Here is a 26725-nt window from a genome sequence, read left to right as displayed (position 1 = left end):
CAAATCTAGCCTGCTGTGTCTAACAATATCTCTAGATCGATACCCAGGAAGCATACCATAAAGCGCATATTCAATGGATTGTCCCAGCTTCAGAGTTGACATATAATTTGATAGCCACTATAATCCAACGTGCCGCGCCACCAACTCAACCACCCGAGACTCCCTCTGGCCTCAATTTACAGTGTGTTCAAGCAGCCCGTAAAGCTCTACAGATACACCAGCAGATATTTGTTTCTCTTGAAAAAGCCGATTCGTTCTTTTTCAGCGGATATATTACCTGGTAATGTTCATCGAGTGAATCAACCAAGCGAATCTCTTGTGGCTAACTCGAACCAAATAGGGTCCTCTTGCAATGTCCTTTTGCTCCGTTTATGGTAACCTTCTGCCATACAATCGCAGCCTCTGACCACGACGACCTCAAGCTACTTGGTGAAGTTGCAACATCCCTTCGAGTAGCAGCTGATGTCTCAGAAGCAGCGGACCGACTGTACCGGCTATGTCTGGTATTTTATCAAGTCGCAAAGTTATATGTGGATGTTCAACCAAAGGAGCCACACGACTATCCTGTGATACCGAAACCAGGGGAAGCCTTCGACGAATACCTCACATCTCTTGGGTTTGGGCCTAATACCCTGACAGCCGAGACGACCGAGAACAGCAACAACATCAATTTCAGCGACCCGAGTGAGCCTTCTATATCAGCATTCCAAATGCCACCCGAGATGATGGAGACAGATCTGTCACATACCCTTGGAGACTGGTTCCTTGACAACCAGTACATGATGGGTTTGTTAGATTCCGATTTATAATGATCTACATTCCTGTCTAAGCGCTATTTTACATGTCATACCTGTGACTAAATGACGACCACCCGGTATAAGAGGCGGGACTGCTTCTCTGGGTGTACCTGTATAATAATCCCTCCTACTCAATTCTTAACTTGACTCCCTACTTACTACATACCGCATTCTATGATAGGCTAATTGTTTTCCATAGAAACGAAACACGCTGGAATTGTTTAATCTATTCGCATTGTATATAATATCTCTTTATGACTTGAGCTTGACAGAACCTTAAGATGTCTATCTACAAAGCAGTCCTGATAGCACATTTGAACTGTTGGACTTATATTAGCATATAATTTGAGTGATTATCATGTCTAGAGAAAGGTGATCTTACCGGAATGATTTTCATCTGAGAGGCCAGATAACTATCAGTCAGTAAACATAGTCGCAAGCAAGTTGTGGTCGGAAGGGCCTTACGTTGTCGACATCCCACACGCCAGAAGTAGCGTAGATGTCCTTGGACAGGATTTCGCGGATCTCCTCAACGGACTCAGCAGCGACGACGAGGGCGCTTCCGTTCATGGGTGGAGGATTCTCGCCCTCAGCCGGGTGTTGGTCAAGAGTCGAGCCTGCAGCAAGGAAAATTAGGGCCCGGCCAGACAAATAACTAAGAAACAGCAATGGATGATGATGCAGGTATAATATTACCTCCCATCTTAAGGAACCCGGACTCCAATATGGGGCCGAGGTTCTGGAGGTGAGTGCTACACATCAAGCGGTTAGCCGGTTACTGTTCTCGTCTGTCCAATTGCTGTAACTTGTCAGAAGGTCAGCGGCTTACTTGCGGACTTCCACTCGCTTCTCCAGCATGCCCGGCTTATCAGGCATCATGACGATCCATTCTTTCTTTGACGGCGCCGAGGTGGCCATGTTGCGGGCGAGGATAGGAACCTGGGGCCGAAAACCGAACTGAGGAGGCAGAGAGCTGGCGGTGCGGATGCGAGGAGCAAAGGACGAGATGCGCAAGAGAGACAGCGGAGAAGAGGAAGAAGCGCGCAGGGAGACCGCGGGGTGCATGTTTGCAGCGAGTTTATTATTTATGTATGTATCGAGAGAGCGCGCAAGCAAACAGCCGGTCGGTTAAATCGTTATTAGTTATCAGCGAGCAAGGGGGGAGATGGGGAAGGCCGCGGTAATAACACCTAGTTTGATGGTTATAAATAGTACGCCTTTTCGCCGGGATTCTGGGTTCCTTGGACCAAGTCAACTACGGCCATCAGAGAGTACGAGGACTTGGTATCGCCAACCGATCCATGGCTGTTATCTTACAAGGTACAGTAGCTAACTAGCTAGTTAATCTAACTAGCTGTGCATACAGGAAATGTTACCCCAGGCCTGTGCCTATGCATCTAAACCGTATCAGCTCTGCTGTCACTGTCTAGGCACCTTCGGGGCGAAGCGTACAAAACCCCCGTTTAGATACCATTTACAGTGCATGTGTGAGTCTGTGGGATACCCTGTTACAAACGGGTTATGTGACCGTGAGAAAGGAGGACAGAAGCCCCTCCTGGAGGTGGATGACCCAGCGGAAAGGGGACACTCAAGTGTCTAACCTCTCCATCATTTTGGTCTTTGGGAAGAGGAGGATTTCTCTGCCCACCGTGTCTGAGCTTCAAAGTCCTTCCTTTCTTTTCCCACCAGGGTTTTCAATATGTTCTCCCTGAGTTCTGAAAAGAGAGCCATGGCATCATCATACTGTTCGTGGGAAGTCCAGCCATCACGGGTGACGATGCCCTCCATAGCCTTCCAAAAGTCCTGAGCTTCGTTCCATCCGTCTCCATCCCTTGCGTGCTGCTGAAGCTCGTCCTCAGTAAAATGGATGGGGCAAGGGAAATCGAAGCCTAGTTCATGCCAATATCTACAAGAAGGGTTAGATATATGTCCCCGTATATTATCGAATGCTTTTTCTTCAACAAGATAATCCAACTTACCTTTCTACATTTATTAGTGATTCCCTTAATGGTAAGATATCGTCGTCCCAAGCATCACTGACAAAGCTTATAGGCTCACATCTCACCCGACCAAGCTTTAAGCGAAATACTCCGTCCAGGCCAGGGTTGACTTTCGCCGTTTTTTGCTCATAAAGATAAAGAATAATAGAACTGGCAATCTGTTTTCTCAAACGAGCCTTCTCATTCGGTTCAAGGTCCTTAAAATTTGCTGGGGGTTTCAAAATGATATCACCATGGTAGTCGACTAGACGTGGATGGCGGCCCTGGAGAACTAGAGGTCCAGCCCAGGCTCCCTGCCAGTCAATGACACCAGTGATGCGGCCCTTATCCACAAAGAGATTACCGGCATGAAGGTCGGTATGCCAAATAGTGGGTGCAATGATATCTGAGTCTGCGGGCAAAAGGTAAGGGGCCACTTGCAGATACCTTTGGAGGAGCAAAAGATGCGCATCTGGAGAATTTTGCGCAGCAGACGTTACAAGCGGGTCATCCGCATATCTAGGAACCGCATATCGCTGGATCCATTCCTGCTCACGGCGTGCCAAAGCTACTGCATATTCTTGTGGATGTTTCCCTTGAAGAAGAATTAGTCCTGCATCCAACTCAACAAATGTAAGCATGAGAAAGGTTGAGCACACGTACACGGACCGCGATCAATATTCATTATTGAACGTTCTTTGCTCCAAAAGTCTCGTTCAACAACAGGCCCGAGGGAAAACCGTTTCTTTACTTCACTCTTGATTTCCGGGGAGACGTCATTCATGACTTCCGCAGCAACAGCGCCCGAAACGGCCTCATCAGAGTAATACAGATTCCCATAGCTAGAGCTTGAGTCAGATCTTGAATTGGTTCCAGTCGATATAACTAACTGATGGGAGCACAAACCTGCCGAAAGATATCGAAAGGAGTTTTTTCTCAATGAAAACCAGGTCTTTCATGATAGAGACTTTATCCTCCAACGGAAGCTCATCCCACACATCTTCCAGATTTGTCCCTGCAGCTTCTTCCATGATGATATATTCTGCACCCACGGGATCATCGGCATGTGCATTCCAGGCATGGACTCGCGGAGTAGGTATTTGTAGTACTGTACGGGCCTAAGTAGCCAGTATTAGACGCCGTGACTCCAACATACGGTTGAGAGTAAGAGACTTGCAAAATCCATCGTCGCAACTTCTGATGCAGTAGTGTAATACTTAGGTCCGGCAATAGGATGGGGTATTCTTGCAATGACAGCAGACCCGTTATCCATAACAAGCCGGAAGGTCTTGTTGAAAGAGCCTTCTGCCAGCTTCATCATGGCAACACAGTGGTTTGAACCGATGCTTCTGGCAGCAATACGCTGGAGTTCCAACACATTGAAAGGCGTGAATCGGTCTAGAAGCTGCTGCTGCTCATCCCAAAGCCAGCGTCCGCTTGTGTACCGGAAGAAATCCTCTTGTTCATGGACATTGAAGCTCGAAAAGCAGGAGCGAGACAAGAAATGGGACGAACGAATATTCCTATAAAGCCCTGGTAAACCTGGTCGCGCTGCTGAAAAGCGCTGGAGTATCATCATGTTGTCTGCTTGGTCGGAGTTCAATGATGGTGGCTGATGGAAGTTGTATAGTTAACAGGTATACATAGTTACCATGTCTATGTCAAACGACGAAGAAATATTCTTCATATTTGTTTGTCGCTCGAAGCCCTCTGAAGCTTTATCCCGAGTTTTCGTTGCCATGTTTGCAACGTCAGAAAAGGTGCCAAGCGCTGATTGACCAAGGGCTTTTAGAATGGGAGGCCTAGGACGGTTTATATTAACGGAGATGTCATTGAATATCATACAATCAATATATTGATAAAGTTTTGGGGTTTCTGGTGGAACCCAGATTATATACAGGTGCCTGGCTGACGGTTACTCTATCCAAAAACATAGCCAAGAGGGACGTGTCCAAAACATGACTGTAGGCAGCAAAATGCTATAGCATTACAGCTTTGAGGATGGAGCATCCTTCTTGAGCATCGCTTCTGCGACTTTTCGGCGCTGGATCTTGCCTGTACGAAGACGGGGGTTGGTTAGTTAATCCGCAGTCACAGGTCACAAGAGAAGATACACATACCGGTCGCAGTCTTTGGGATCTCGTGGAGAATCCAGATCTATGCGGTAGAGAAAGACAGTTAGTCAAAGTAATCGGCCAGAGGCAATCAAGGTATTTTGCGGTTTTAGGTGCACTCACTCTTTGAGGGATTTTGAACTTGGCGACCTTCGGCGCTATCTCTGACTTCAGCTGGTCCTCTGATATGCTCCCCCTTTTCTTGAGGACGACGGCCACACCGATGTTTTCACCATACATGTCATCTGGGATGGCGAACGAGACAGCTTCGGCAACGTGCGGGTTCTGGGCAATGACATTGTCTAGCTCAATGGGGCTAATCTTCTCTCCACCCTTGTTGATCAACTCCTTGATTCTACCGGTGATAATGACATAACCGTCTGGGTCCTTCTTTCCCTGGTCGCCGGTACGGAAGAAGCCGTCCTTGGTGAAGGACGATTTGTTGGCAGCAGGGTTGTTGAGGTAGCCCTTGGTGACGTTTTCCCCTCGCACGCAGATCTCTCCCTCAGAGCCCTGGGGAACTTCCTTGCCATTATCGTCCAGGATACGGACCTCCACACCTTGGCCAATACCAACACTTCCAGGCATCCTCTTTCCTGGTGGCAGTGGGTTACTGGTCATTTGATGCGAGGCTTCGGTCATAGCATACGCTTCCAGAACAGGAGCCTTGAACGCACGCTCTATTTCATGGAACGTCTTGGGAGATAGCGGCGACGAGCAAGAGCGAACGAATCGGATTTTTGGCATGGGTGACGGGAATGGATGTTTAAGGAGGATCTGGTGTATGGTAGGTACTGCTGTGTACCAATTGGCTTTGTAGGTGATGAAATCCGACCAGAACTCGGAAGCGGAGAATTTGGACGGTACAATGACGGAACCTCCGGACTGCAATGGGGCAAGGAAGGCAGCAAGTAGTCCGTGAACGTGGAAGAGAGGCATTACAAGATACGTTCGATCATCACCCGTAAGGGAGTAGGTAGCTTGGATGTTTCCTGTAACGACTCGGTTTAGTTTATGGTATCGGGAAATGACTGACTAGCGATAATATCACTTACTCATCGTTCTGGTGAGGTTCCGGTGCGTCAGCGGCACAGCCTTTGGTCTGCCAGTTGTGCCGCTGGTATGCAAGACAAGAGCGGTATCATCTGGTTGAGCAGTCTGGACCGGTAGGCCTCCCTTTCCAGCCAACTTCCCGTGCTCTTTAACGTCCAACACCACCTTGCCGCTGTCAAAGTAGCACTCTGCAATGGCAGCATTGTACTTCTTTGCCGCTCTCACTGCAGGACTGTTCTGCGCATATGCACCTCGTGGGACAAGGGCCAGGGAGGAGCTCAGGTCGTCGATGTAGAACTCGAATTCCTCCTGCTTGTATGCTGGGTTGAGCGGTGCGGCGATAGCCCGCTGCCAGGAAGTAGCAAGGAATGAAACGATGAACTCATATGAATTCGTCAAGGCAATGGACACAGCAGCGCCGTGAGCTATGCCTAGCTTCGCCAGTTGCTCTTGAAAGGCCGCAATGTCGGCGTTGAGTGTCCCATAGCTAGCGATAAAGGGCGATGGCTTTCCGGGTACGATCACAGCCGGCTGATCTCCGGAGCGTGCAAAGGCAGTCGAAAGGGTCGACATTCTATACGTATCCTGCGTATATAAATATATATAAATATCAAAGGGTGCAAAGCAGTCGTAGCTCTGGCTGTCAGCTCAGGATTTATATGCAGGAAAAAGAGCAGAAGACACAAAACATCCAGGGGGGCTTTTGTTCCATGTATAAATAAATAAACCTGATCTTCGGCTGAAGTTCGACCTCAAGTTCGTCGTTTCGGCTGCGACTTTCGGCCCGTGGATGACATAATCTTGGAGACGGTTTCGGGTCTTTCTCCGCACGAGCAAACAGCTCCAACTTCTGCTTTTTCGTCTTTCTCTTTTGCTTCTTCTTGCAGCTTCTTCTGGTTAGAACTGCAGTACTCCCTTGCTACTTGCATGCATCAAATATGACGCTGAGCGGCTTTTCTACGCTCAATGCTGTGTTCATCGTTCTTCAACCGACTAAAATACGTCTTGGGGAGGCGTGCGGAGACGAGGAGAAGTGTGAGGGGAGACGAACAAAACACTAGCTCAGCTCGAGGATGAAGGATGAAGGATGCAGCAGGCAGATCGCTAAGGGTATAATAAGATAACGGTGTCTTTCCTCTCTAGTTAGATGTGCATGTCTTTCACCTCCCCAATAAAGACGAAAATATTTCGGGATCGACTGCTAGTACAAGATAGCCCTCGACTCGTAATGGCTTCCAGGGATACATTCTACTCGTCCTATAACAAATTTGCAAGAAGATAACAGCGTGACAGGGTAGATATCTATAGACCAGTCAACTGTTTCTTCTATCTACGCTTCCTTCCTCAAAGAATATACCAGCAGCTTATCCATTATTAAACTTTACAAGCTCCGAGGCCGGAGCCAATGTTATATTACGCAGTCTGTATTCTGATGAACCAATAAGAAGGAACATATTGAAGATTATGCACAATTTTGGAGATATCGCCAGCTCGTGTCAAAAGCGAGGAGAGCGGCTAATATGTTTAATGGAACTATTGCGAGCTTCTACATCGTTCACAGGAGTGAAACTTCCATCCAAGTTGTGCTTCGCGTGCAGGAAGGAACTGACGCAGCCATAGCTACGATTACGATGACCTTTTAAGCTTAACTTAAAACAAGATCATTGGCTAAGAAAATAACGAGTTTAGCTAAAATGGTTTCCGGCCCGGCACGAAAGCTTAATAAAGGAGAAATCAACCTCAGAGAGCAGCTTCATCTAACACCGGTTGCTCCAGAAAGAGCCAAGGCTCAATTTTTAATACTCACAAAACTTGTCTTTGTACAGGCTAGAGTGGCATAAAATATATGACATGGTGGTATGGATAGCCCCTAATACGGTGTCGGTGCCTTCATATTTAGCCACGAGGGGCATATTCAACCTGACCATCAAATTTTATACTGCTATGTCTTTCCCAATTTCTATGCATCCTTTTAGAGGTCTCTGCTGCTACCGACAAGATTCCCAAATTAAAAAAAGTTGTGTCTACGGAGTACATCAATCCTATTTAGAGCCGAGGCCCGGGCGACTTACGTCATAACTTATTTAATCACGTGATAACGTTAACCCGGTTTAAACTCTCAATCTTCTTGCATCAAAATGCGCATACATCACATGAACGATGGTGTGCCTGCATATATATACTTACAGAAATCGAACGATACAACTGTCATTTTACCTGGATTTCTCAGGTGATTACTACTCCATAACAAATAACCACTTAGGTAGCCAAGTATGTTGCGTATTCTGACTAAGACATCAATATAGCCACCAAACTTACAGAGGTATGCGCCTATTTTCACGTGACACGGATATAATGGATAGGCCAGAGCGAACGTCAGAACTTTGGCCTTGCAGCTGGCCGGCCCATGTCAGCTCTAAAGAAGAAAAGAGGACGATCTTGATATCAAGGGTTCAAGAGCAGAGCTTTCCCTTTCCCCTCTTTATACACGGAACACACCAGGGAGGCCTAAAAAAAATGTCCTCCCAGAAGGCGACTGCGCCCAAGCCGGGCATGTCGCTCTATGCGAACTTACTGGACACTCCTGAGAGCGCTTCCATTTCGCGCGCGCCAGTAGTCTTTACGCAAGCTACAGACGCCTCCCAAGATGACCCTGCCATGAAAAAGCAGCAGATAAGTGCCGGTAGAGCATATACCCTCCCTCTTCAAACAGTCTGTACCGACATGATTGGCTCACTTGTATCTCGAAAACCCTCTTTTGGTTTTTTCCTTTTTCTATGAACTGCAGCTTCTCTACGGTTTCAGCCCACAAAAAGACCACAACTGCCCTCCCAGAGGTTAAAGGCGAAATCTGGCATCTCGAAGCCGCCTGTTATCACAGGATCGGCAAGCCCTGCTGCCCCAGATGAGGGTACTGCGAGCTCTGCTGTAACCACGGGTCGTGCGACCGGGAAGTCAACGCTTGCGGATTGGACGGCCACAGCGGACGATGACGATGTCAACGGATACTATGGAGGAGAGAAGAGGCAGCGTGGTGGTAGGAAGAAACGGAAGAAAAACTACGAGGCCGAGGTGGTTTTACAGAACTGGGATGATATCTACGACCCGACGCGCCCCAACAGCTATGAGGCATACAGGCATAGCGAAGAGAAGATACGAGAGGTCAAAGAATGGAAGGACCGACTGTATGCCCATCGTTTGGCGCAGCAGTACAATAGCGACATGGACAGTGATGAGGAGCAGTCGCGGCCGCAAATGAACAGTGTGTTATCATTTTCGTACTTTTTGCCCCCTTTTGAAGACGATGCTAACCATGAAATTTCTCTTGCAGGAAAATTTGCTCCTCCTCCATCTTTTGCGCCACCACCAGACCTGAATGCACCCCCAGCGGAGTCCCCAGAGCCAGAACGTACCTTCTCAGAAGCCATCCCACAGCCCGCCGTAGAAATCCCTGATGATTCAACCGGTGAAGAGGCGTATGCGCGACGGTTACGGTTGAGTGCGAACATCAACCAGCCCGAACCAACCCCACAACCCTCGCTGCCATCACAGCTACCACCTACCCAAGAAGCTCCCACGTCGGCGGCTCCACCCAGCCAGACATACAGCGCAGCCACCATATCTCGTCCGCCGGTTCGATACGCATTACCTGCGGCACCGAGAGATCTTCCTGCCACGGAAGCTGAGCTTGAAGCAACATTGGCTAATGAACAAGAAGATTCAAACAAGGAAGGAGATGAAGATACTCCTCGCTCCCTCAGACCAGGCCAGAAGGGCTTCGCAGAGCGACTGCTAACTAAATATGGCTGGACAAAGGGTTCTGGCCTTGGAGCAAACGAGTCCGGTATCGTCAACCCGCTCCAGGTCAAAGTACAAAAACAAAAGAAGAAACCAGACTCTGAAGGAGGCGGGGCTGCTACACCCGGCGGTCCAAGGGGTAAAATCATTGGTGGTGCCAGGAAACAGGAAGAGCACGGGAAGTTTGGCCCCATGTCTGACGTTATTATTTTGCATGGAATGGTAGATGGGCTGGACTTAGATGCAGAGCTGGAATCTGGTGATCTAATGCAGGAAATTGGAGACGAATGCGGCGAGAAGGTATGATATTTCTATATCATCTTTGAAGCGTTGGCAAGGTTAGAGAGACTAACAGATTCGCAGTATGGTCGTGTCGAGCGAGTTTACATTGACCGAAACAGCAAAGACAGGATCCCCGTTTTCATAAAATTCACAAATCAACTATCTGCTCTGCGGGTGCGTTAAGGGAGCCCTTCACTAATTGTGGATCTTGCTGACTGTTAGATGCAGGCCGTTAATGCGCTCGAGGGCCGAATATTCAATGGTAATACAATAACAGCCCGCTTCTTTGAGAGCGAGAAATTCGAAGACGGGGGTTATTTTTAGGGCAATGCCTACATTTCAAGTACTCTGACCATGTCTATGTGGAATTGCATTACTTCCTAATGGCAGCAGCTATATCAATCAATCAAGTGTATCCATCAACGCATTTATATTTATAGAAATGGAGAGAGTTTTGATATACACGTGACCTCCCCACTTAAAACGTCAAGCTTGGCCTTTTTTCTTTTTCACTTTATCGCACCTGAAGCCAAAGCAAGAAGAAGCACAAGAAGAAGAAGAAGAGGGTCAATAAGTGTTAGAAGAAGGAAAGAAAAGTGACTTCTTAGCCGCGTGTCGTTTGTGTTATTGTATAAAAAGGGAGCTTCTTTCTTGACATATTCTGCTTTTTCTTCTCTTTTTACAACCTCTCGCCACTGTCAGGCCAGATACCAGTTGCCCAGCAAGCAAGTTTGACCCCTTCAGAGCAGCGAAAATGTCTCTTTGCATAAATCGACTCACTGAAGAACGGTAAGCCCCCTCAGGTGCATATAAGCAAGCTCTAAGCTGGAGGCTGACTGTTGATTTTGTCTCGCGGCGCAGGAAACAATGGAGAAGAGACCATCCATTCGGGTTCTTCGCTAAGCCATACCGAACACCCCAGGGCGCGCTCGATCTGAAACGGTGGGAATGCGGAGTGCCAGGGAAATCAAAGACTCTCTGGGACGGAGGCCTGTTCAAGCTTGATCTCATCTTTCCTGACGGTGAGTTTGTGGGTTCTGATTCGGTTCTGATTCCTGTGGTTGTCAGGTCAAGCTAACGAGTGCCTTTCTTCGACCCGGCGCAGAATATCCAACGAAGCCTCCAAAATGTATGTTCAAGAGACGGTAGCTGATATATGCGTGTTTGTGTGTCTGACCATGAATGCAGGCAAATTTGTCCCTCCGCTCTTCCATCCGAACGTCTACCCTTCCGGAACAGTATGCTTGTCCATCCTAGCAGAGGACGATGGCTGGAAACCAGCGATTACAATCAAACAGATCCTGCTAGGTATACAAGATCTCCTAGACGACCCGAACCCTGAGTCCCCTGCGCAGGCCGAGGCATACAACCTGTTCAAAAAGGATCGTCCTGCCTACGAGAAGAAAGTTCGCCAGGTAGTCAAGGAACATCCAGCAGTCTAGAGACACAACATCTTACAGACTGACTCGGCATCTCCTTTGGTCTCACGCTTCTTTTCTATTATTTTTCATGTCCCACTGTCCCACGTTAGCATGGCGTTCATCCCCGTCCAGATCTACTTTCTTTTCCCTTTCTCTTGTCTACATGGTCTATGCCACCGGGGGATCCATCTATGTACGAGACTTCCAAGTCTAGTTTACGAGTTATGACAACGGCCTGATTAGATTACCTCTCTCTCTTTTTCCCCTTGCACTCCTCGGCGTCACTGTAGAAATGGCTTCAGCGCTAACTAGCGCCCTTGCGACACCATCCTGGCTCTTCCTCTCCTCCCCCTGCCCGCACGCGACAAGGGGCGGAAAGCAAATTACCGCCTGGTCGACAGCCGATTGGCGCGGCAAAAGTGTCAAGCGACCAGCTCCGTCATCGGAGGACAGGGAGGACAAGGAAGCTGGCGGGCGGAGGTGCAGGAGGGCTGGACTATCGAGCATCTATCTATCTCAGTAGCTACTTAAATACCTGACTGACTGACCGACAGACCGACAAGACACTGAACTGACCAACCGGCAACTAGTCTGAGTGTTTCGGCTCTTTTCGTTATCTTTTCCTCCCTTTTTTTTTCTGAGCTACTCCGGGTGAGTCAAAAACTTTGATTCCCACCCTATAAAATAATTTATTGCCCCTCGGCAGCAGAAGCACAAGTCAAGGAGAACAAAAGGCGAAAGAGACAGGCAAAGGAAGACGAGTCGAGAGAAAGAAGAAGAGCAAGAGTCTTCAAGCATTCAAGTCAACTGGGCTCGCGATTTCTTTTTGGATTTGCAATAGTTGGTTCTACTGTGTTATCTACCTCCGCCGTAAAGATGTGTGGCATATTTGCTTGCCATTGGTATGACTCCCGCTCCTGTCGCCTTCACCAGCACCTTCTTCTCTTCCCTCCTGGCATATGACGGGACAATTGAAGCCTATGCGATGTATTCGAACGCTATGCTAACTTATGCTTGCTTACAGTCACCCCGATGTGAAGCAGTTCAAGCCGACTGCGCTGCGCATGGCGAAAGCGTGAGTCATTACCCCGGCCTTTCTGCGCATTTCAAGAGAGAGCCCATTTTCCTTCTAAAGGTTGAGGCGAAGGTGACGGTAAAGGGCATATCTCGCTAAGACAAGCCTTAATTGAATAGTTTGCGCCATCGAGGACCTGACTGGAGTGGAAACTTCGTTGCCAACAACACAAGTGAGTGCTGGTAAAAGATAGACAAGGGGGGAAAAAGAGACATACTGACGGTCATTAGTCCTTGCACACGAGCGATTGAGTATTGTCGGAGTCGGTATGTCGAAGTTCTCGTGCGCTTTGTGAGCAGAACGGAGCTGGTTGCTAATGCTTATGGTGGTAGATTCCGGAGCTCAGCCCCTCGTCAACGATGATGAGACATTGGCGCTGGCAGTCAATGGCGAGATATACAACCATCGAATCATCAGAAAGAACCTGAAGGTGCCCTACAACTTCAAGACACACTCGGACTGCGAAGTTGTTATCCCATTAGTACGTTCCTCTTTAGTACAAGATACAAATAAGGATTGGATGCTTACTACTCTGACAGTATATGGAACATGGCGTTGATGCACCCAAGTACCTCGACGGCATGTTCTCCTGGGTTCTCTTCGACAAGAAGGAGGACCGCGTGGTAGCTGCCAGAGACCCCATCGGTATCACAAGCTTCTACCAGGGCTGGTCCTCCAAGACCCCAGGAGCAGTCTACTTTGCATCTGAGCTCAAGTCTCTTCACCCCGTCTGTGACAAGATCATCTCCTTCCCTCCAGGCCATGTCTATGACTCGAAGACGGATACCATGACCAGATACTTCCAGCCCAAATGGTGGGACCCAGCCAACGTTCCCTCAGCCCCTGTGGACTACAAACTTATCCGCGAGGGTCTTGAGAAGGCTGTGAGGAAGCGGCTGATGGCAGAAGTCCCCTATGGAGTGCTACTCTCTGGTGGTCTTGACTCCAGCTTGGTCGCTTCAATCGCTCAGCGTGAGACGCTCAGGATGCAAGCTGCCCAGAAGGAGCTGCAGCAGAAGGGTGCAGCAAATGGCAGTGCTAACGGGACTGGTTCTGGCCTTGTTGGAATCGACGACACCAACGAGATCTCCACTGTCAGCACTCTGCCGCAGCTCAACTCCTTCTCCATCGGCCTGCCCAACGCCCCCGACACCCAGGCTGCCATCGAAGTGGCCGAGTTCCTCGGAACCAAGCATCATGCCCTCACCTTCACCATCGAAGACGGCCTCAATGCCCTGTCTGATGTGATATACCACCTTGAGTCATACGATGTGACCACCATCCGCGCCTCAACGCCCATGTACCTGCTCAGCAGGAAGATAAAGGGTATGGGTGTCAAGATGGTGCTCAGCGGGGAGGGAAGTGACGAGATCTTCGGCGGATACCTCTACTTCCACGCCGCGCCGGACAAGGCTGCCTTCCACACCGAAACCGTCCGCCGTGTCAAGAACCTACACTTGGCCGACTGTCTGCGCGCAAACAAGTCTACCTCCGCATGGGGTGTTGAGGCCCGCGTGCCTTTCTTGGACAAGCAGTTCCTCGAAGACGCCATGGGCATCGATCCAGCCGAGAAGATGATCAACAAGGAGCGAATTGAGAAGTATATTCTTCGCAAGGCCTTTGACACCACCGACGAGCCTGACACGAAGCCATATCTTCCTCAGAAGTACCTGTGGCGTCAGAAGGAGCAGTTCAGTGACGGTGTTGGGTATGGATGGATTGATGCACTCAAGGACAACGCCGAGCTGCATGTCACGGACGAGATGATGAAGAACCCCAAGCCGGAATGGGGAGACGACATTCCTGACTCCAAGGAGGCGTATGTTTACCCCCTTCGTTTTCTTCCTTTCTTTTGTCAAATGGAGTAGGTATAGATAGCTAACGGGACTGCAGATATTGGTACCGCATGATGTTCGACGAACATTTCCCACCTTACTGTGCCTCCACCGTCAGCAGGTGGACTCCAACGTGGTCCAAACAGACTGATCCCAGCGGACGGTTCGTCTATTCCTCTACTTTCCGCAGCTTATTTTCTTTGCCGTTTCAATGCTAACATTTTCTCCAGGGCCATCTCTACCCACGTCGCCAAATACGAGTAGTTAGGAGAAGGGCTTCCCTTAACCAGCTCTTCCTCTTCCCTTCTTCTTCTCGGGGGTATATTAGCCGCCTCTTATCCTTTCTTCTCTTTCTTCTTCCATGTCTTCTCTCAGAAGTTGAGGTTACGGCCGTGCTTCCTTCTTCTTTCTTTTTGTAACTACCAAAAGTGAGATCTCGGACCTAACTAGTTAATAGACCGTCGTTCTTCTTCTACTTCTTCTTCCTCATGCCATCCCATCTCTATCTCTCTACTCCGTCCCTTTGCTTTTATATCAAACTTCAGCCGTCGCCCTTTTATGAAGGTACATCACGTGACAGGGGTAAGCCAATAGGAAGCCGTCCTTTTCCACGCCCGTTTGAGGTTGCCCGGGCGGCTCCTGGCAACCACGTGACCCTTCTTCTTTTTTCCCGTCTTTTTTTCTCTCTTTCCGTCTTTTTCCTTCTCTCTCTCGCTCTTTTCGATCCAACAACAACATCAACTCCAGCTTCCACCTTCATCAACGCCATCTCCAACCCACGTCCAAGGACTTCCGCCATCACCATGTCTGCCCCAGCTGCTTACAGTGACATTGCTAAGGCTGCCAATGATGTACGGCTTCCTCTTCTTTGCGCGTTGCTCAAACGGCGGCCCCTCCCCAAACTTCCCCCCAACAACTTCGCTCTCCACACCATTCCTTTCGGTATACGAGAGACGGCAAGCTAATCGCATCCTCTACAGCTCCTGAACAAGGACTTCTACCACACCAGCCCAGGTATGCAAAGCTCCCTTGTAGCAATTGTTCTTGTTTTTGTTTTGTTGCGACTGTTGTTGTCGTCGGAGCGACGTTTTCCTCTTTTTAAGCTTAAGCGCTGACCAACTCAATTGCATCGCAGCCAGCCTCGAGGTCAAGTCCAAGGCCCCCAATGGCGTTACCTTCAACGTGAAGGGAAAGTCTGCCCACGAGGGTTCCATTGCTGGATCCGTAAGTCTCGGTTATTCGGATATTTTGTCTTGTTGCACCTGCTAATCGCCCTTTGTCATACATACAGCTTGAGGCCAAATACGTCGATGCTCCATCCGGTAAATAAATCACACTGATATGCTGAAGCTAGCTAGTAAACAGTTGAACCTGTGCGACTGACTGCTCTTAGGCCTCACTCTCACCCAGATGTGGACCACTGGAAACGCCCTCGACACCAAGCTCGAGCTCGACAACAACATCACCAAGGGTCTCAAGGCCGAGGTTCTCACACAGTACATCCCTTACTCCCAGTCCAAGGGTGCCAAGTTGAACCTCCACTTCAAGCAGCCAAACCTGCACACCCGTGCCTTCTTTGACCTCCTCAAGGGCCCAACTGCCAACTTCGACGCCGTCCTCGGTCACGAGGGCTTCCTCGTCGGTGCCGAGGGTGGTTACGACGTCCAGAAGGCTGCCATCACCAAGTACTCTGCTGCCGTCGCCTACTCTCTCCCAGAGTACTCTGCCGCCATCACTGCTTCCAACAACCTCTCTGTCTTCGCTGCCAGCTACTACCACCGCGTCAACGCCCAGGTCGAGGCCGGTGCCAAGGCCACCTGGGACTCCAAGTCCGGAAACACCGTTGGCCTCGAGGTTGCCAGCAAGTACAGACTCGACCCATCCTCCTTCGCCAAGGTACGTGTCTTTTTTTCCCCCATACTCGCTCTTCTGTTCTGCGATCATTCTACTTACCGTCTCAATTATAGGCCAAGATCAACGACCGCGGTATCGCTGCTCTCGCCTACAATGTCCTCCTCCGCCCAGGTGTCACTCTCGGTCTCGGAGCTTCCTTCGATACCCAGAACCTCAACCAGGCTGCCCACAAGGTCGGCGCCAGCTTCACCTTCGAGGGATAAATCAGTGCTATCAACCGTGGCACCGATTTACCTGTCAACCCATAACCTGCTAATAGGAACATACCGAATGCTTTGTCTTCTAGCGTTCCCCTGTACTATCTCAGAACTATGCGTTTCCTCTTGACATATTAAAGTTCTATAGCCAAATAAATTCTTTTTTGTCTTCAGACCCTAGTACTATATATATCTATATAATTGCGTCGTTTTTTTTATTACATCCAATTCCCATCCTCGCTGCTCTTTGATGCAAGGTCTTTCTACTCGTTGCAATTGACCGTTTTGAGATAAACTGGAATATCACATTGTTATACATGTTTATCTCTTCTAATTTTGTTTATATATAGTTCCGCCATCCTCTAATGCCGGTGACATTATTGTACAAAGTCAGATACAGTCTTACTCCTTTCATCACCATCATGCTACTTGGTGCGAGATTCTTTCTGTCTCGCCGATAGCTCCCGTAAACCAGGCTCTTCCACTTTCGTCCTTGCAAAACTGGCACTCAGCATGGCCACAGCCAAAATCCCCGATATAACTAAAAACCTCACCGTCATGCTTCCCCCATCGTACCCGCCTCCTAATGACTGTCCCTCCGCAACTCGTCTCTTCTGCTCTTCCACGCTCTTGGCCCTTCTCGCCCGCCGCCTCATATCCTCATGCGACTGAGTCCGTCGATGTGACCTCGCGTCGAAATGCGGAACATCAGAATGATGGTACTCGGGGTGCTCCTGCTGGTGCGGCCCAGGCTGGTGCTCATGCGACTGTCTCTGGCTCGTCCCGTACCCACCATGCGCATAAAAGCTAGGCGGGGGTCCCTTGAACGTTCCCCGGCGCTTACTTAGTCCCGAGGCAGGGCGTGAACCAAACTGCGAGACCCCCGCTGAAGCTGAAGCCGACGAGAAACTGCCCGTTCCAGGCCTGGTAGCTGTACCTGAAGCGGAAGGAATGCGAATGCTGTTCTCTCGGTCATATCGAGCGCGCTTCTTGGGGTTAGCGAGGACATGATAGGCCGACGATATCGAGGAGAATTTATCTGCTGCTCCTGGTTCCTTGTTTCTATCCGGGTGATGGGCTAGGGAGAGCACGTAGAACTTTCTGCTCGTTTCGCGCGAATAACCATGACAGTTAGTGGAATGTTACAAATACCGCATGACAGGAAGCCAATTGCGTACTTTTTAATCTCATCTGTCGTCGCAGTGACTGGCACGCCGAGTATATCATAGTATGTTTGGGCTGTGGCGCGGAGAGCTGTAGAGGAGAAGCTGCTGCTGTTGCTGCTGGGACGGAGCCGTGTTATCGGACGGCGGAAGAGCAAAGCCGGAGAATGTCGCAGACACGGGTTATGGGAGCAAAACGGCATTCCTTCATGTCTCGTGCCTTCTCTCCTGCTGCTGCTGCTGCTGCTCCTGTCTTCTCAGCTCTTGATGTCTCTCTGTGTCGTCAGAGGAAGTCGGCCTCGGAAACAAACCTGCCTTATCGCCGATAAGGTCACATGACCGCTCCTTCGCCCGCGATTACACAAACTGACAGCGAAGACGACGACGAAGCAAACGCAGAGGATTTCCGCCTGAAGAGCATTGCCTGTCTTCTCTCTTCTGTGTGCATTGTACAGACCCCGGCTCTATCCAGGATCCAGGTAGAGCCACATGCAAGATTTCCAAGAACGAGCTTCTTTTGTTGTTCGCTAAAACAATTTTCCCAGTTTGTCAACCTAACGGGTAGAACTATACGAGAACCTGTAACTATATAAAACCAGCCCACTTCCCGCCCAAAGGACCACAACCCAACAATCCACCAGTTTGAACACCTCGATCTGCTCCATAATGGCTGCTCAGGCTGCCCCGGAGCTCGCGAAGCTTGACTGTAAGATAATTGTCGTCGTTCTTCCCTTTTACTTCGTCCTATTGTAACCTCACGTCATCCGCTGCTCAAGGTACGGGAGGGAATCTAACACAGAATCCGGTGTAGTGAACAAGAATACCGGCTCTGCCGAGGCCAGCACCGTTCCCGCTAGTGGTTCAGATAAGGACGATGCTGAGAACGAAGGAGACTCTGATGATGACAGAGACGACGAGCAGACAGGAGGCTCTGCCGAAGTAAATGGTTCGTTTAGCTGCTCGCACCCGCATGGACCCTGGGGAAAGGCAATATACTAAAAGCGATATCCTACTCTAGCAGAGAAGAAGAAGAAGAAGAAGAGACCGAAGAAGAAGAAGAAAACTGCCAAAGTCCAATCTGTTCCTCCTCGCATACCCTTAACCACTCTCTTCCCTAATAACAGCTTTCCCGAGGGCGAAATCGTGGAATATCTAAACGAAAACTCCTATCGTACCACAAATGAAGAGAAGAGACACCTTGATCGCATGAACAATGATTTCCTCGCTGAATACCGCCAGGCTGCTGAGATCCACCGTCAGGTGCGTCAGTATGCCCAAAAGGAGCTTATCAAGCCTGGTGCCACCCTCACGGATATCGCGGAGGGTATTGAAGACGGAGTCCGCCACCTGACGGGCCACTTGGGTTTGGAAGAAGGAGACAGCTTGGTGGCTGGAATGGGTTTCCCAACCGGGTTGAACATCAACCACTGTGCAGCTCATTATTCTCCTAACGCCGGGAACAAAGTCGTTCTTCAACATGGTGATGTCATGAAGGTGGATTTTGGCGTCCATGTTAACGGCAGAATCGTCGACAGTGCTTTCACTGTTGCATTTGATCCTGTTTTTGACCCTCTGCTTACTGCCGTCAAGGAGGCAACCAACACTGGAATCAAAGTATGCCTATATATAACCCCCTGTTGAATTTTACTAGTCGAATCCCTGGCTGACGATTGAACTCTTTGTAGGAAGCTGGTATCGATGTCCGCATGAGTGATATCGGTGCAGCGATCCAGGAAACGATGGAGAGCTACGAGCTCGAGCTGAATGGCACCTCTTATCCTATCAAGGCTATCCGTAACCTGAACGGCCACACAATCGGCCAGTACGAAATTCACGGTGGAGTCAATGGCAAGAGTGTCCCAATTGTCAAAGGTGGTGACCAGACCAAGATGGAGGAAGGTGAAACTTACGCCATCGAAACCTTTGGCAGTACCGGAAAGGGATACGTTAGAGATGATGTAAGTGGCTTCGCACTCCGTTTAGTTATTAGTTCTCGGCACTATACGCGCAGAATATTAACATGGTGCATACGAACAGATGGAAACATCTCACTACGCTAAAGTTCCAAGTGCTCCAAGTGTGCCTCTTCGTTTGACTTCTGCAAAGAACTTGTACAGTCTTATCAATAAGAACTTCGGCACTCTACCCTTCTGCCGTCGATACCTTGACCGTCTCGGGCAGGAGAAGTACCTTCTTGGGGTAGGCAGCATTCTTCCAAAAAACTCTTACGGGCACTTGCTGACTTTCATACATAGCTGAACAACTTGGTCTCTTCTGGACTTGTCGATGCATATCCTCCACTCTGTGATGTGAAGGGCTCCTATACTGCTCAATTCGAGCATGTAAGTCCAATTCCAGCCTCAATAGCTCCAAAATTCCAATGGCTCCTCCCGCTAACAAATTGACAGACTATACTACTCCGGCCAAATGTTAAGGAGGTCATTAGCCGTGGTGACGATTACTAATTCTATTTTGACCAACGGCCTACCACAAAAAGCACTGGTGATGAGTTATGCTATACTCATACCCTATTCAAGTACCTGTCTTTTTTATTGTTTCTATCTGGCATTATTCGTACATGGTTGCAATGGTGATGCACGGGGAATGGTGGTCCGGCGGCACTCGCAACTCATTAAAAACTTAGCGCTATCATTCCACTGTATAAGTATTCCACAGCCAATCCTCATCCCAAGCCACAACCTTCCGGTAACAAGTAATAGTACATATATACAGCATGCATAAATGTATATATAGGAAGGATAGATAGAGTAAGTTGAATTATGGCTTCAAGTCCCGGCATCCAAATGCTCTAAAACAAAACATGCTACACCGTATTCTCAGAGAGGGGAAAGTTGCATGTCCCGTTTTTGCGCCTATATAAGGGATGCTTCCAAGAAAGAAAAGATAGACTGAAAACGCCATAGAAACCAAATACGCCGACTCCAAGCCATCCTCTAATAAATATACAGATGGCCTCCTATACCTCGAGGTCCCAGAGGTGTTTTCAAGACCAATTCGAGCTGCTGTTGGTTTGCCTGCGCCTTCGTGATGATGGTTGGAGGAGGGACGGTGTTCGTGTAGAGGTAGGGGTCCTGATCTCCTCTTTTTGTGGCGAGCCGGGAAGTAGTTGTTGTGATAACCTATGGCTCAGCCGTGGTGTCTTGCCTGGTAACCCCGTACTGCCATTCCCTGACAGGCCAGGATGAATGCTTGGCGGCCTGGCACCATCTCGACTTCCGGGACGGAGGTTGAGAGAGCTATCGAGTCCGTTCTGACGGCGAGAAGACTCCCGACCTTCGTAATATGGCTTTTGGGAAATTGGTCTAGCTACTTGAGGTGTAGCCGGCATGGAGTGACTGGATATTAGGCTAGGTGGAGCAGCGGTGGACGTGCTTCTTCGTCTTTGCCTTCGTTTTGATCCGTTTAAGCTGGCATTATCGCTATCTTCGCTGTTCTTCACTAATTGCCCTGCGAGCTCTCTCACAAGGACACGAGAATCTTTCTGCAGTTCTCTTATAGCGTCGAGTAAACCATAGCGCCGAAGAAGCCCGCATTGTTCCTGGCTGGAATCACAAATAGTAGATAGGATTCGTAGTAGGTTCACTCTGACGGACGGCTTGGTATGTTGTAATTTTTGTCCAATACGTTCAAACATATCGGGCCTGGCAAAGGTAGCTGCAATTGCAGGACTTAGACGGAGCAACTTTTGCAAGGGTTCAAGGAGATTCTCAAAAGCATTGGCTTTTGATATTGTCATGCATCGGATAATGGCTATTGTGAACGAAGAATCTCCATGTTGGGTATCAAGGAGGTATTCTTCAACCTTGGCAGTTTCTTCCTGGAGCCTGATAAGACTTGTTAGTTAAAGGAATAAAATGTACCGTAGATAAAACCAGGGGCACTCACCAAGTAAAGATGGCGTCCAGAGTTGTCACCTGCCAATATGGATCCGAGAGCAAGGAAATATAAAATGTTAATCCCTTGTTGCGCCAAAGTTCGCGGCGCCCGACCTTGCCAGAATGAGCCATATCACAGAGAATAGGAAGTGCAAACTCTTTCAACGGCCGTTCAGTTTTGACAATCTTCTGTAGTAAAGGTATTATGCCGTTCAGAGCAGCGTCTTCTTGCCTCGATTTGCTAAGGCGGCACATGTTATAGATTGTGTTTAGTATCTGATTTGATACTTCGCGGAAATGGGGTTTCTTCATAGTTGACCGGAGGAGTTCAGTTAGAACATCAATAGCGTTTGAGTTTTGGAGGGAGTCAAGTGTCGTGGACAGCATGGAGAGATTCTTTATAAATTTGAGCATCGTTATTTGAGGACTAGGTGACATCCTCTTCAATTCCTTCAACACACCTTGGAGAGGGTTAGCACTGCCGGACGCATTATTCACTTGGGCGAACGGGCTTTACTTACGATGCAGTACGGTTCGCTCCGCAACCATCTCCTTAACATGGCTTTCAGCCTGTGAGAATATGAAGAAGATGTTAGAAATGCGAGCCTCGCAGACCTCTGCCAGTTCACCTTCTTCCTCATCGAGTACTCTGCTCAAGACGAGAGATAAGGGATCCAAGACCGAGTTCCGAGACAGTATCCTACAGAAGTCATTCTTTGGAGTTGACCCCTATCGAATTCGGTTCATTAATAAGGCGCTAGCAAACAGACGACCTGCGAAATCCAATACATACCTGTAACTCAAACACACTCCAAATACCGTTGACTCCAATCAAGACGAGTTCCCTTTCATCCTCATAATCGTCTTCGAGGAATTCCACAAGAACGTTCAGTCCTCCGGCACTGACGAACATCTGTAATGTCAAGGTTGAAGTCTGGTACATTTGCTGGACAAATGCAGCAGCCTCGAGACGGATTTCCCTTGGGTATTTTTTTGAAGCAAACTTGTTGATAATCGGAATTCCACCAACGAAACACAGGTTTTCCTGAATCTCGTAATCGTTGTAGATGATCTGTAACCACAGGTATTAGTGGTAGGTTGGCAGAAGAGGCGAGAAAGAGGTAAGTATAACGTACCGCATTGACGATCTTCAACAAGTTGGAAATGACATCTCGGCGTCTGCAGGTGTCCAGGATTTCCAAGATAGGGAGCATTCCATGAGCACTCATGATGACAGACTTGGTTTCCGGCATATCTGAAAATATGGTCATCTAGAGAAAACTTAGTTAGTACATGGTATGAAAAACTAGAAGGCAGAAGAAACATACCAGCTGCTCTGATATATCCACCAGAACTTCATCGTCCTGTGATGTTTTCAAAGAGCTAACCAGGCCTTCCACCTGATTTCGCAACCGTGCATATTTATCTCGTGCAATGTTAGCTTCCAAGTCTAGTTCATCTAGGCCTTCCTCTAGCTGGGCAAACGGATCATCTTCATCGTCAATGTCTCCTAGCCAAGAGTTTGTCGATAGTTTCGAATTGAGCATCAGGGTGCTATGATCGGATCCATCGTCGCTCTCTAGTTTGACAAGAGTACTGTCGTTGTCGCCTAAGATATCGGAGAAGTCCTCGTCTGCCTCATCCTCAGCGTACATTTCTATCTCAATAGCTGATCGAGATCGAGAAAGTTCAGATCTCTTCCTTCGATGTGAACTTGGTTTCATGGGAGTACTCTCGTCACCCGAGAAGATATCCTGGCCCATTACGGCCTGCGCCTGGACTGCACTTTCATCTTGTCCAATGCCCTAGAAATGGTTAGAATCACGTTTGGTTAATTTATAACAAAATAAGCAACGGAGTCCTCACTGGCATGGCAGATAATTTACTCTCCAGCACCTCGTCATTGGCTTCGATGAGATCTGAATAATCTTCGACCGAACTTTCTTCGTAAAAGTTTGCTGGCCGTTGGCGAATTGGTTTCGCCGCTCCTGGAGCCGACGATATAATCGGGCCTCTCCTAAACGCAGAAACAGGATACTGTCTATGCCTCCTGCGTGGGCTCCGTGGTGGCATAACTTCGTCATCAAAAGACCTTCGAGAACGTGGCCGAATAGTCTGCAAGGGGTCAGGTTCGTCATTATTCATGGCATCATTAATTTGGCCGTCATTGTCTATACCGGAGCTATCTGACTGGCAGAGCTCTGTTATTCCTTCAAGAGATGCAAAGGCTTTTAGTTTTTCAGGAGACAGCATTCCATCGAAATTATCCTGTGGTTTGAGGTGTGGCAGGTGGAGTGCCCCGGGAGAGATGGCGGAGGCAAAGTCATCGTCCCAGTTATCATTATTGGTGTTCTCCGGGGAGCGATACTTCTCTGCAGTATTGACATTTAATAAAGACAGTGCGTCTCGGTTCGGTAAGTTCAGAGGGTTGGGTTCCCTTTGTGTCGAGATGGGGCTGCTTATTCCTGACTGTTGCTGGGAGGTCTTGCGGATGGCATTTGAATTGGGGGATCGAAGTGCTTCATTCCATTCCTGAACGCTCTTGACTGCCTCTTCGTACTCCGTTGATTTCTTGGGGACGACGGAATCACATCGCCTAGCGTTGACTATCCATGGATGTTTGAGCAACTTCCTGGCAGATACCCGAAGATTCGGGTCCTTTTGGAAGCACTGCATCAGGAAATCCCTTACAGCCTAGTTATGTTGTTAGCGGATATCTTGCTAGAAAGACACCACGGTAGAAGCACAATAAAAGGAAAACAAAAAAAGAGAGAAAGGCACTCACTGGAGAAGCTCCCTGAGGTAGTGGGGGATGGTCATCGTTGACAATACGGAACAAGGCCTGCATGGGTTGGAATTTATAGTATGGAGGCTTGCCTTCAAGCAGTTCTATAACTGTCGAGCCTAAACTCCATATATCTGAGGCTGTTGTAGCGCCAGACAGTTCAATAACCTCCGGAGCCATCCAATACGGTGTCCCAACGACGCTGGACTCATGAAGACCTGTAGTTCGGCTGGCGACACCAAAATCCGCAAGCTTCACCAGGCCCTGCTTTGTAGTCAGGATGTTTGCACCTTTTATGTCCCTGTGTATGACACCCTGTTCGTGCAGGTATAGCAGCCCATGGAGGACCTGAGACATATATAGTCCAACCAGATTCTCAGGGAACCGGCCAAAGTTCTTGGAGATTGAATGCAGCGAGCCGTTTTCGCAGTATCTAGCAGATGCGTTAGATCTATATACTGAGACACGCAGGACGATAGAAAGAGCGGTACATACTCTAATATGATATTTAGGGTTTCTGCAGACTTTACGAAACCATGGTACTTGACGATATTTGGATGCTATGAAGGGTAATTGGATCAGTAACGTGGGATTGATATCGGGTTCCTGATCCAACGGAGGGAGTGGGATCTCAAGCCGGCCCGCAACTTACATCTAAATTCTTCAAAAGGTCTATTTCTTGCTGCAGAGAGAATGTATTAGACCCGACCTGAGCTATAAAACATATGTAGATGCGTATGTGTTTGCATTGTGCGTCAATGGGCCACTTACCATGATAACCCTCAGCTCGCTCTTCGGCAGGTCCGCCAGCCGTATCTGCTTGACGGCAACGGTCTCGCCCGTGCCCCAATTCAGAGCTCTGTAGACAGATCCGAAGGCTCCTTTGCCCAAGCAGTCCCCTAATTGCTATCGTAGGCGCATTAGCCGTGACATCCAATTCACTGTTCATATCAACCGACCAAGAGTAGCTGGTTCACGATGCCTCCCAGCCCGCGGTATGATAAGGAAGACATACAAAGTCAGTGAGTTCCGCCACGTCTTTGGCCGACGACTTGATCTGCCTGTCCCCGCCTCTGTCTCTGTCCCTGTCCCTGACTCTGTCCCTCTCCCTCTCCCTCTCCTTTCTGTGCGGGCTGGAGTCTGCTCTCGACATCCTGGTAGGGGTATTTGAGGTGCGGGTGGCGTCTCCATTATCCTGTTGCTCGCGCTCGCGGGGTCGGGACACTACCATCGTGCGGCCGGTGCGAGCAGTGCGTGTCTGCGTGTCTGCGTCTGTTTGCTGGCGGAAGAGCAGCCGTGCTGTGCCTGCGTCCGCGTCTGCTCACGGAGAGGCAGGGGACTTGCGGTGTATAGGGAGAAGAAGGGGATGTTTGTAGTGGCGACGGCTGTGGTCTGGTCATGTCAGTCGGGGACGCGGACGGCGAGCCTGGCGGGAGTCACAGCATTCGATGATGGAGTCGATGGGCCCGTCGATGTCTCTGTCTCCTGTCTCTGTGCGTCTTGTGCGTCTGTCTCTGTGGCCGCGGCTGCGTCTGCGGGACGACGGTGTCTGCGATGGCGGCGGACTGGCTGCGTTCTCCTGATACGAGAGCGATGCAGGGAGCAGAAGCGAGCAGGGGGCGGAGGGAGCTGTCTGTCTGTCGGGCGCCGTTCCTGTCAGGTCAGCAAACAAGGGGAGTTCTCGCAGCCAGCAGCGATATTTCGGCCAGCATGCGAGTGTCACTGATGCGTTTTCTCTTTTTCTTTTTCTCTCTCGTTTCTTTTCTTCTCTTGCGGAGGAGGAGGAGGAAGACGAAGAAGAAATTAAGGGTGAACGATGACGCACTTGAGGGGGGTGGCTTTTCGCTTGCCTCTATCAAAGATGGGGATGGTTGCTTATCAGGGGGACAGCTACCTACAGTCTACGGCCATTATTTTATACTCTGTGCTGGGGCAGAAGCAGCGGGAGAGGGAGTCTACTACGCGAGAGGACGCTCCCCTGGCTGTCTCTATGCTGTACGACCTCAGGCAAATGCTAAAGGGGAAAGTCTGGGGAAAAAAGGGGGAGAGGATGAAAGGGGCCGGAGTGTGTGTAGATCTAAAGAAACCGGATTGCTCGTGAGATTATTCCAAATCTAGTACAGAGTAGCGTGCGTATGTTTGTGTATTAGGAGTATTTATACATAGGCGGCGGTGCGAGCCACAGCTGTGTCCGCTGCTGTATCTTCTTCAGCAGCGGTTGCCTGGCGTAGCAGCCGCAGGACATCAGAGACAAGATAGAGGCTGCCAGCAATGACGATAGGGTTGTCAGCGGCGATGAGGTGTGCCCACTGCAGAGCCTCGGATATGTCATGTCCAAACTGGGTGGTTGTGCTGGTGCTGGTGATAGACCTGGCTGTGGTAAGCAGTTCAGCGGTAGGCACGCTTCTGACCCAGG

The 26725-nt window shown here is 49.2% G+C and overlaps 12 protein-coding genes across 12 annotated transcripts in view; 6 read left to right on the top strand and 6 right to left on the bottom strand.

Moving 5' to 3' along the window:
- The window catches only part of MGYG_01868 (fungal specific transcription factor domain-containing protein), a gene marked incomplete at both ends in the record, with an annotated part of 2444 nt that extends 1635 nt beyond the window's left edge, over nt 1–809 (top strand). Inside the window, 2 exons of the mRNA XM_003177757.1 lie at nt 36–280; nt 341–809. Coding sequence (XP_003177805.1) covers nt 36–280; nt 341–809 — 714 coding nt within the window. The remainder of the gene's footprint in view (nt 1–35; nt 281–340) is intronic.
- A 350-nt stretch (nt 810–1159) lies between these two features.
- MGYG_01867 (hypothetical protein) lies at nt 1160–1715 on the bottom strand (the record flags this gene model as incomplete). Its single annotated transcript, XM_003177756.1, has 4 exons — nt 1160–1210; nt 1263–1414; nt 1494–1549; nt 1627–1715. The coding sequence occupies 4 exons, from the start codon at nt 1713–1715 to the stop codon at nt 1160–1162; spliced, it is 348 nt and encodes a 115-aa protein (XP_003177804.1).
- A 690-nt stretch (nt 1716–2405) lies between these two features.
- MGYG_01866 (phosphotransferase enzyme family protein) lies at nt 2406–4355 on the bottom strand (the record flags this gene model as incomplete). Its single annotated transcript, XM_003177755.1, has 5 exons — nt 2406–2703; nt 2777–3371; nt 3440–3618; nt 3683–3894; nt 3933–4355. The coding sequence occupies 5 exons, from the start codon at nt 4353–4355 to the stop codon at nt 2406–2408; spliced, it is 1707 nt and encodes a 568-aa protein (XP_003177803.1).
- Nucleotides 4356–4763: 408 nt separating this feature from the next.
- MGYG_01865 (peroxisomal-coenzyme A synthetase) lies at nt 4764–6516 on the bottom strand (the record flags this gene model as incomplete). Its single annotated transcript, XM_003177754.1, has 4 exons — nt 4764–4831; nt 4897–4933; nt 5014–5882; nt 5946–6516. The coding sequence occupies 4 exons, from the start codon at nt 6514–6516 to the stop codon at nt 4764–4766; spliced, it is 1545 nt and encodes a 514-aa protein (XP_003177802.1).
- Nucleotides 6517–8460: 1944 nt separating this feature from the next.
- MGYG_01864 (hypothetical protein) lies at nt 8461–10347 on the top strand (the record flags this gene model as incomplete). Its single annotated transcript, XM_003177753.1, has 5 exons — nt 8461–8620; nt 8732–9205; nt 9275–10041; nt 10105–10197; nt 10252–10347. The coding sequence occupies 5 exons, from the start codon at nt 8461–8463 to the stop codon at nt 10345–10347; spliced, it is 1590 nt and encodes a 529-aa protein (XP_003177801.1).
- A 430-nt stretch (nt 10348–10777) lies between these two features.
- Nucleotides 10778–11465, top strand: MGYG_01863 (SUMO-conjugating enzyme ubc9; the record flags this gene model as incomplete). Its single annotated transcript, XM_003177752.1, has 4 exons — nt 10778–10812; nt 10885–11045; nt 11129–11152; nt 11212–11465. 4 exons carry the CDS (start codon nt 10778–10780, stop codon nt 11463–11465), a joined length of 474 nt encoding a protein of 157 aa, XP_003177800.1.
- Nucleotides 11466–12320: 855 nt separating this feature from the next.
- On the top strand, nt 12321–14618 carry MGYG_01862 (asparagine synthetase 1; the record flags this gene model as incomplete). Its single annotated transcript, XM_003177751.1, has 8 exons — nt 12321–12346; nt 12469–12519; nt 12639–12691; nt 12750–12785; nt 12852–13000; nt 13059–14338; nt 14413–14517; nt 14585–14618. The coding sequence occupies 8 exons, from the start codon at nt 12321–12323 to the stop codon at nt 14616–14618; spliced, it is 1734 nt and encodes a 577-aa protein (XP_003177799.1).
- A 539-nt stretch (nt 14619–15157) lies between these two features.
- MGYG_01861 (outer mitochondrial membrane protein porin) lies at nt 15158–16471 on the top strand (the record flags this gene model as incomplete). The annotated part of the gene is made up of 6 exons (XM_003177750.1): nt 15158–15205; nt 15335–15368; nt 15490–15578; nt 15646–15676; nt 15748–16250; nt 16322–16471. 6 exons carry the CDS (start codon nt 15158–15160, stop codon nt 16469–16471), a joined length of 855 nt encoding a protein of 284 aa, XP_003177798.1.
- Nucleotides 16472–16890: 419 nt separating this feature from the next.
- Nucleotides 16891–17831, bottom strand: MGYG_01860 (DnaJ domain-containing protein; the record flags this gene model as incomplete). The annotated part of the gene is made up of 2 exons (XM_003177749.1): nt 16891–17566; nt 17644–17831. The coding sequence occupies 2 exons, from the start codon at nt 17829–17831 to the stop codon at nt 16891–16893; spliced, it is 864 nt and encodes a 287-aa protein (XP_003177797.1).
- A 463-nt stretch (nt 17832–18294) lies between these two features.
- Nucleotides 18295–20093, top strand: MGYG_01859 (methionine aminopeptidase 2; the record flags this gene model as incomplete). The annotated part of the gene is made up of 7 exons (XM_003177748.1): nt 18295–18334; nt 18440–18574; nt 18647–19242; nt 19314–19586; nt 19666–19827; nt 19884–19970; nt 20037–20093. 7 exons carry the CDS (start codon nt 18295–18297, stop codon nt 20091–20093), a joined length of 1350 nt encoding a protein of 449 aa, XP_003177796.1.
- A 539-nt stretch (nt 20094–20632) lies between these two features.
- On the bottom strand, nt 20633–25540 carry MGYG_01858 (STE/STE11/CDC15 protein kinase; the record flags this gene model as incomplete). The annotated part of the gene is made up of 12 exons (XM_003177747.1): nt 20633–21473; nt 21535–21985; nt 22046–22253; nt 22318–22596; nt 22661–22795; nt 22853–23329; nt 23391–24218; nt 24310–24742; nt 24805–24869; nt 24962–24991; nt 25081–25215; nt 25325–25540. 12 exons carry the CDS (start codon nt 25538–25540, stop codon nt 20633–20635), a joined length of 4098 nt encoding a protein of 1365 aa, XP_003177795.1.
- Nucleotides 25541–26465: 925 nt separating this feature from the next.
- The window catches only part of MGYG_01857 (folylpolyglutamate synthase), a gene marked incomplete at both ends in the record, with an annotated part of 1328 nt that continues 1068 nt past the window's right edge, over nt 26466–26725 (bottom strand). Inside the window, one exon of the mRNA XM_003177746.1 lies at nt 26466–26683. Within this exon, the coding sequence (XP_003177794.1) occupies nt 26466–26683 (218 nt within the window). The remainder of the gene's footprint in view (nt 26684–26725) is intronic.

Source organism: Nannizzia gypsea, genomic scaffold (assembly GCF_000150975.2).
Source record: "Nannizzia gypsea CBS 118893 supercont1.1 genomic scaffold, whole genome shotgun sequence".
Lineage (NCBI taxonomy): Eukaryota > Fungi > Ascomycota > Eurotiomycetes > Onygenales > Arthrodermataceae > Nannizzia > Nannizzia gypsea.
This window is presented reverse-complemented; position numbering and strand designations above follow the sequence as displayed.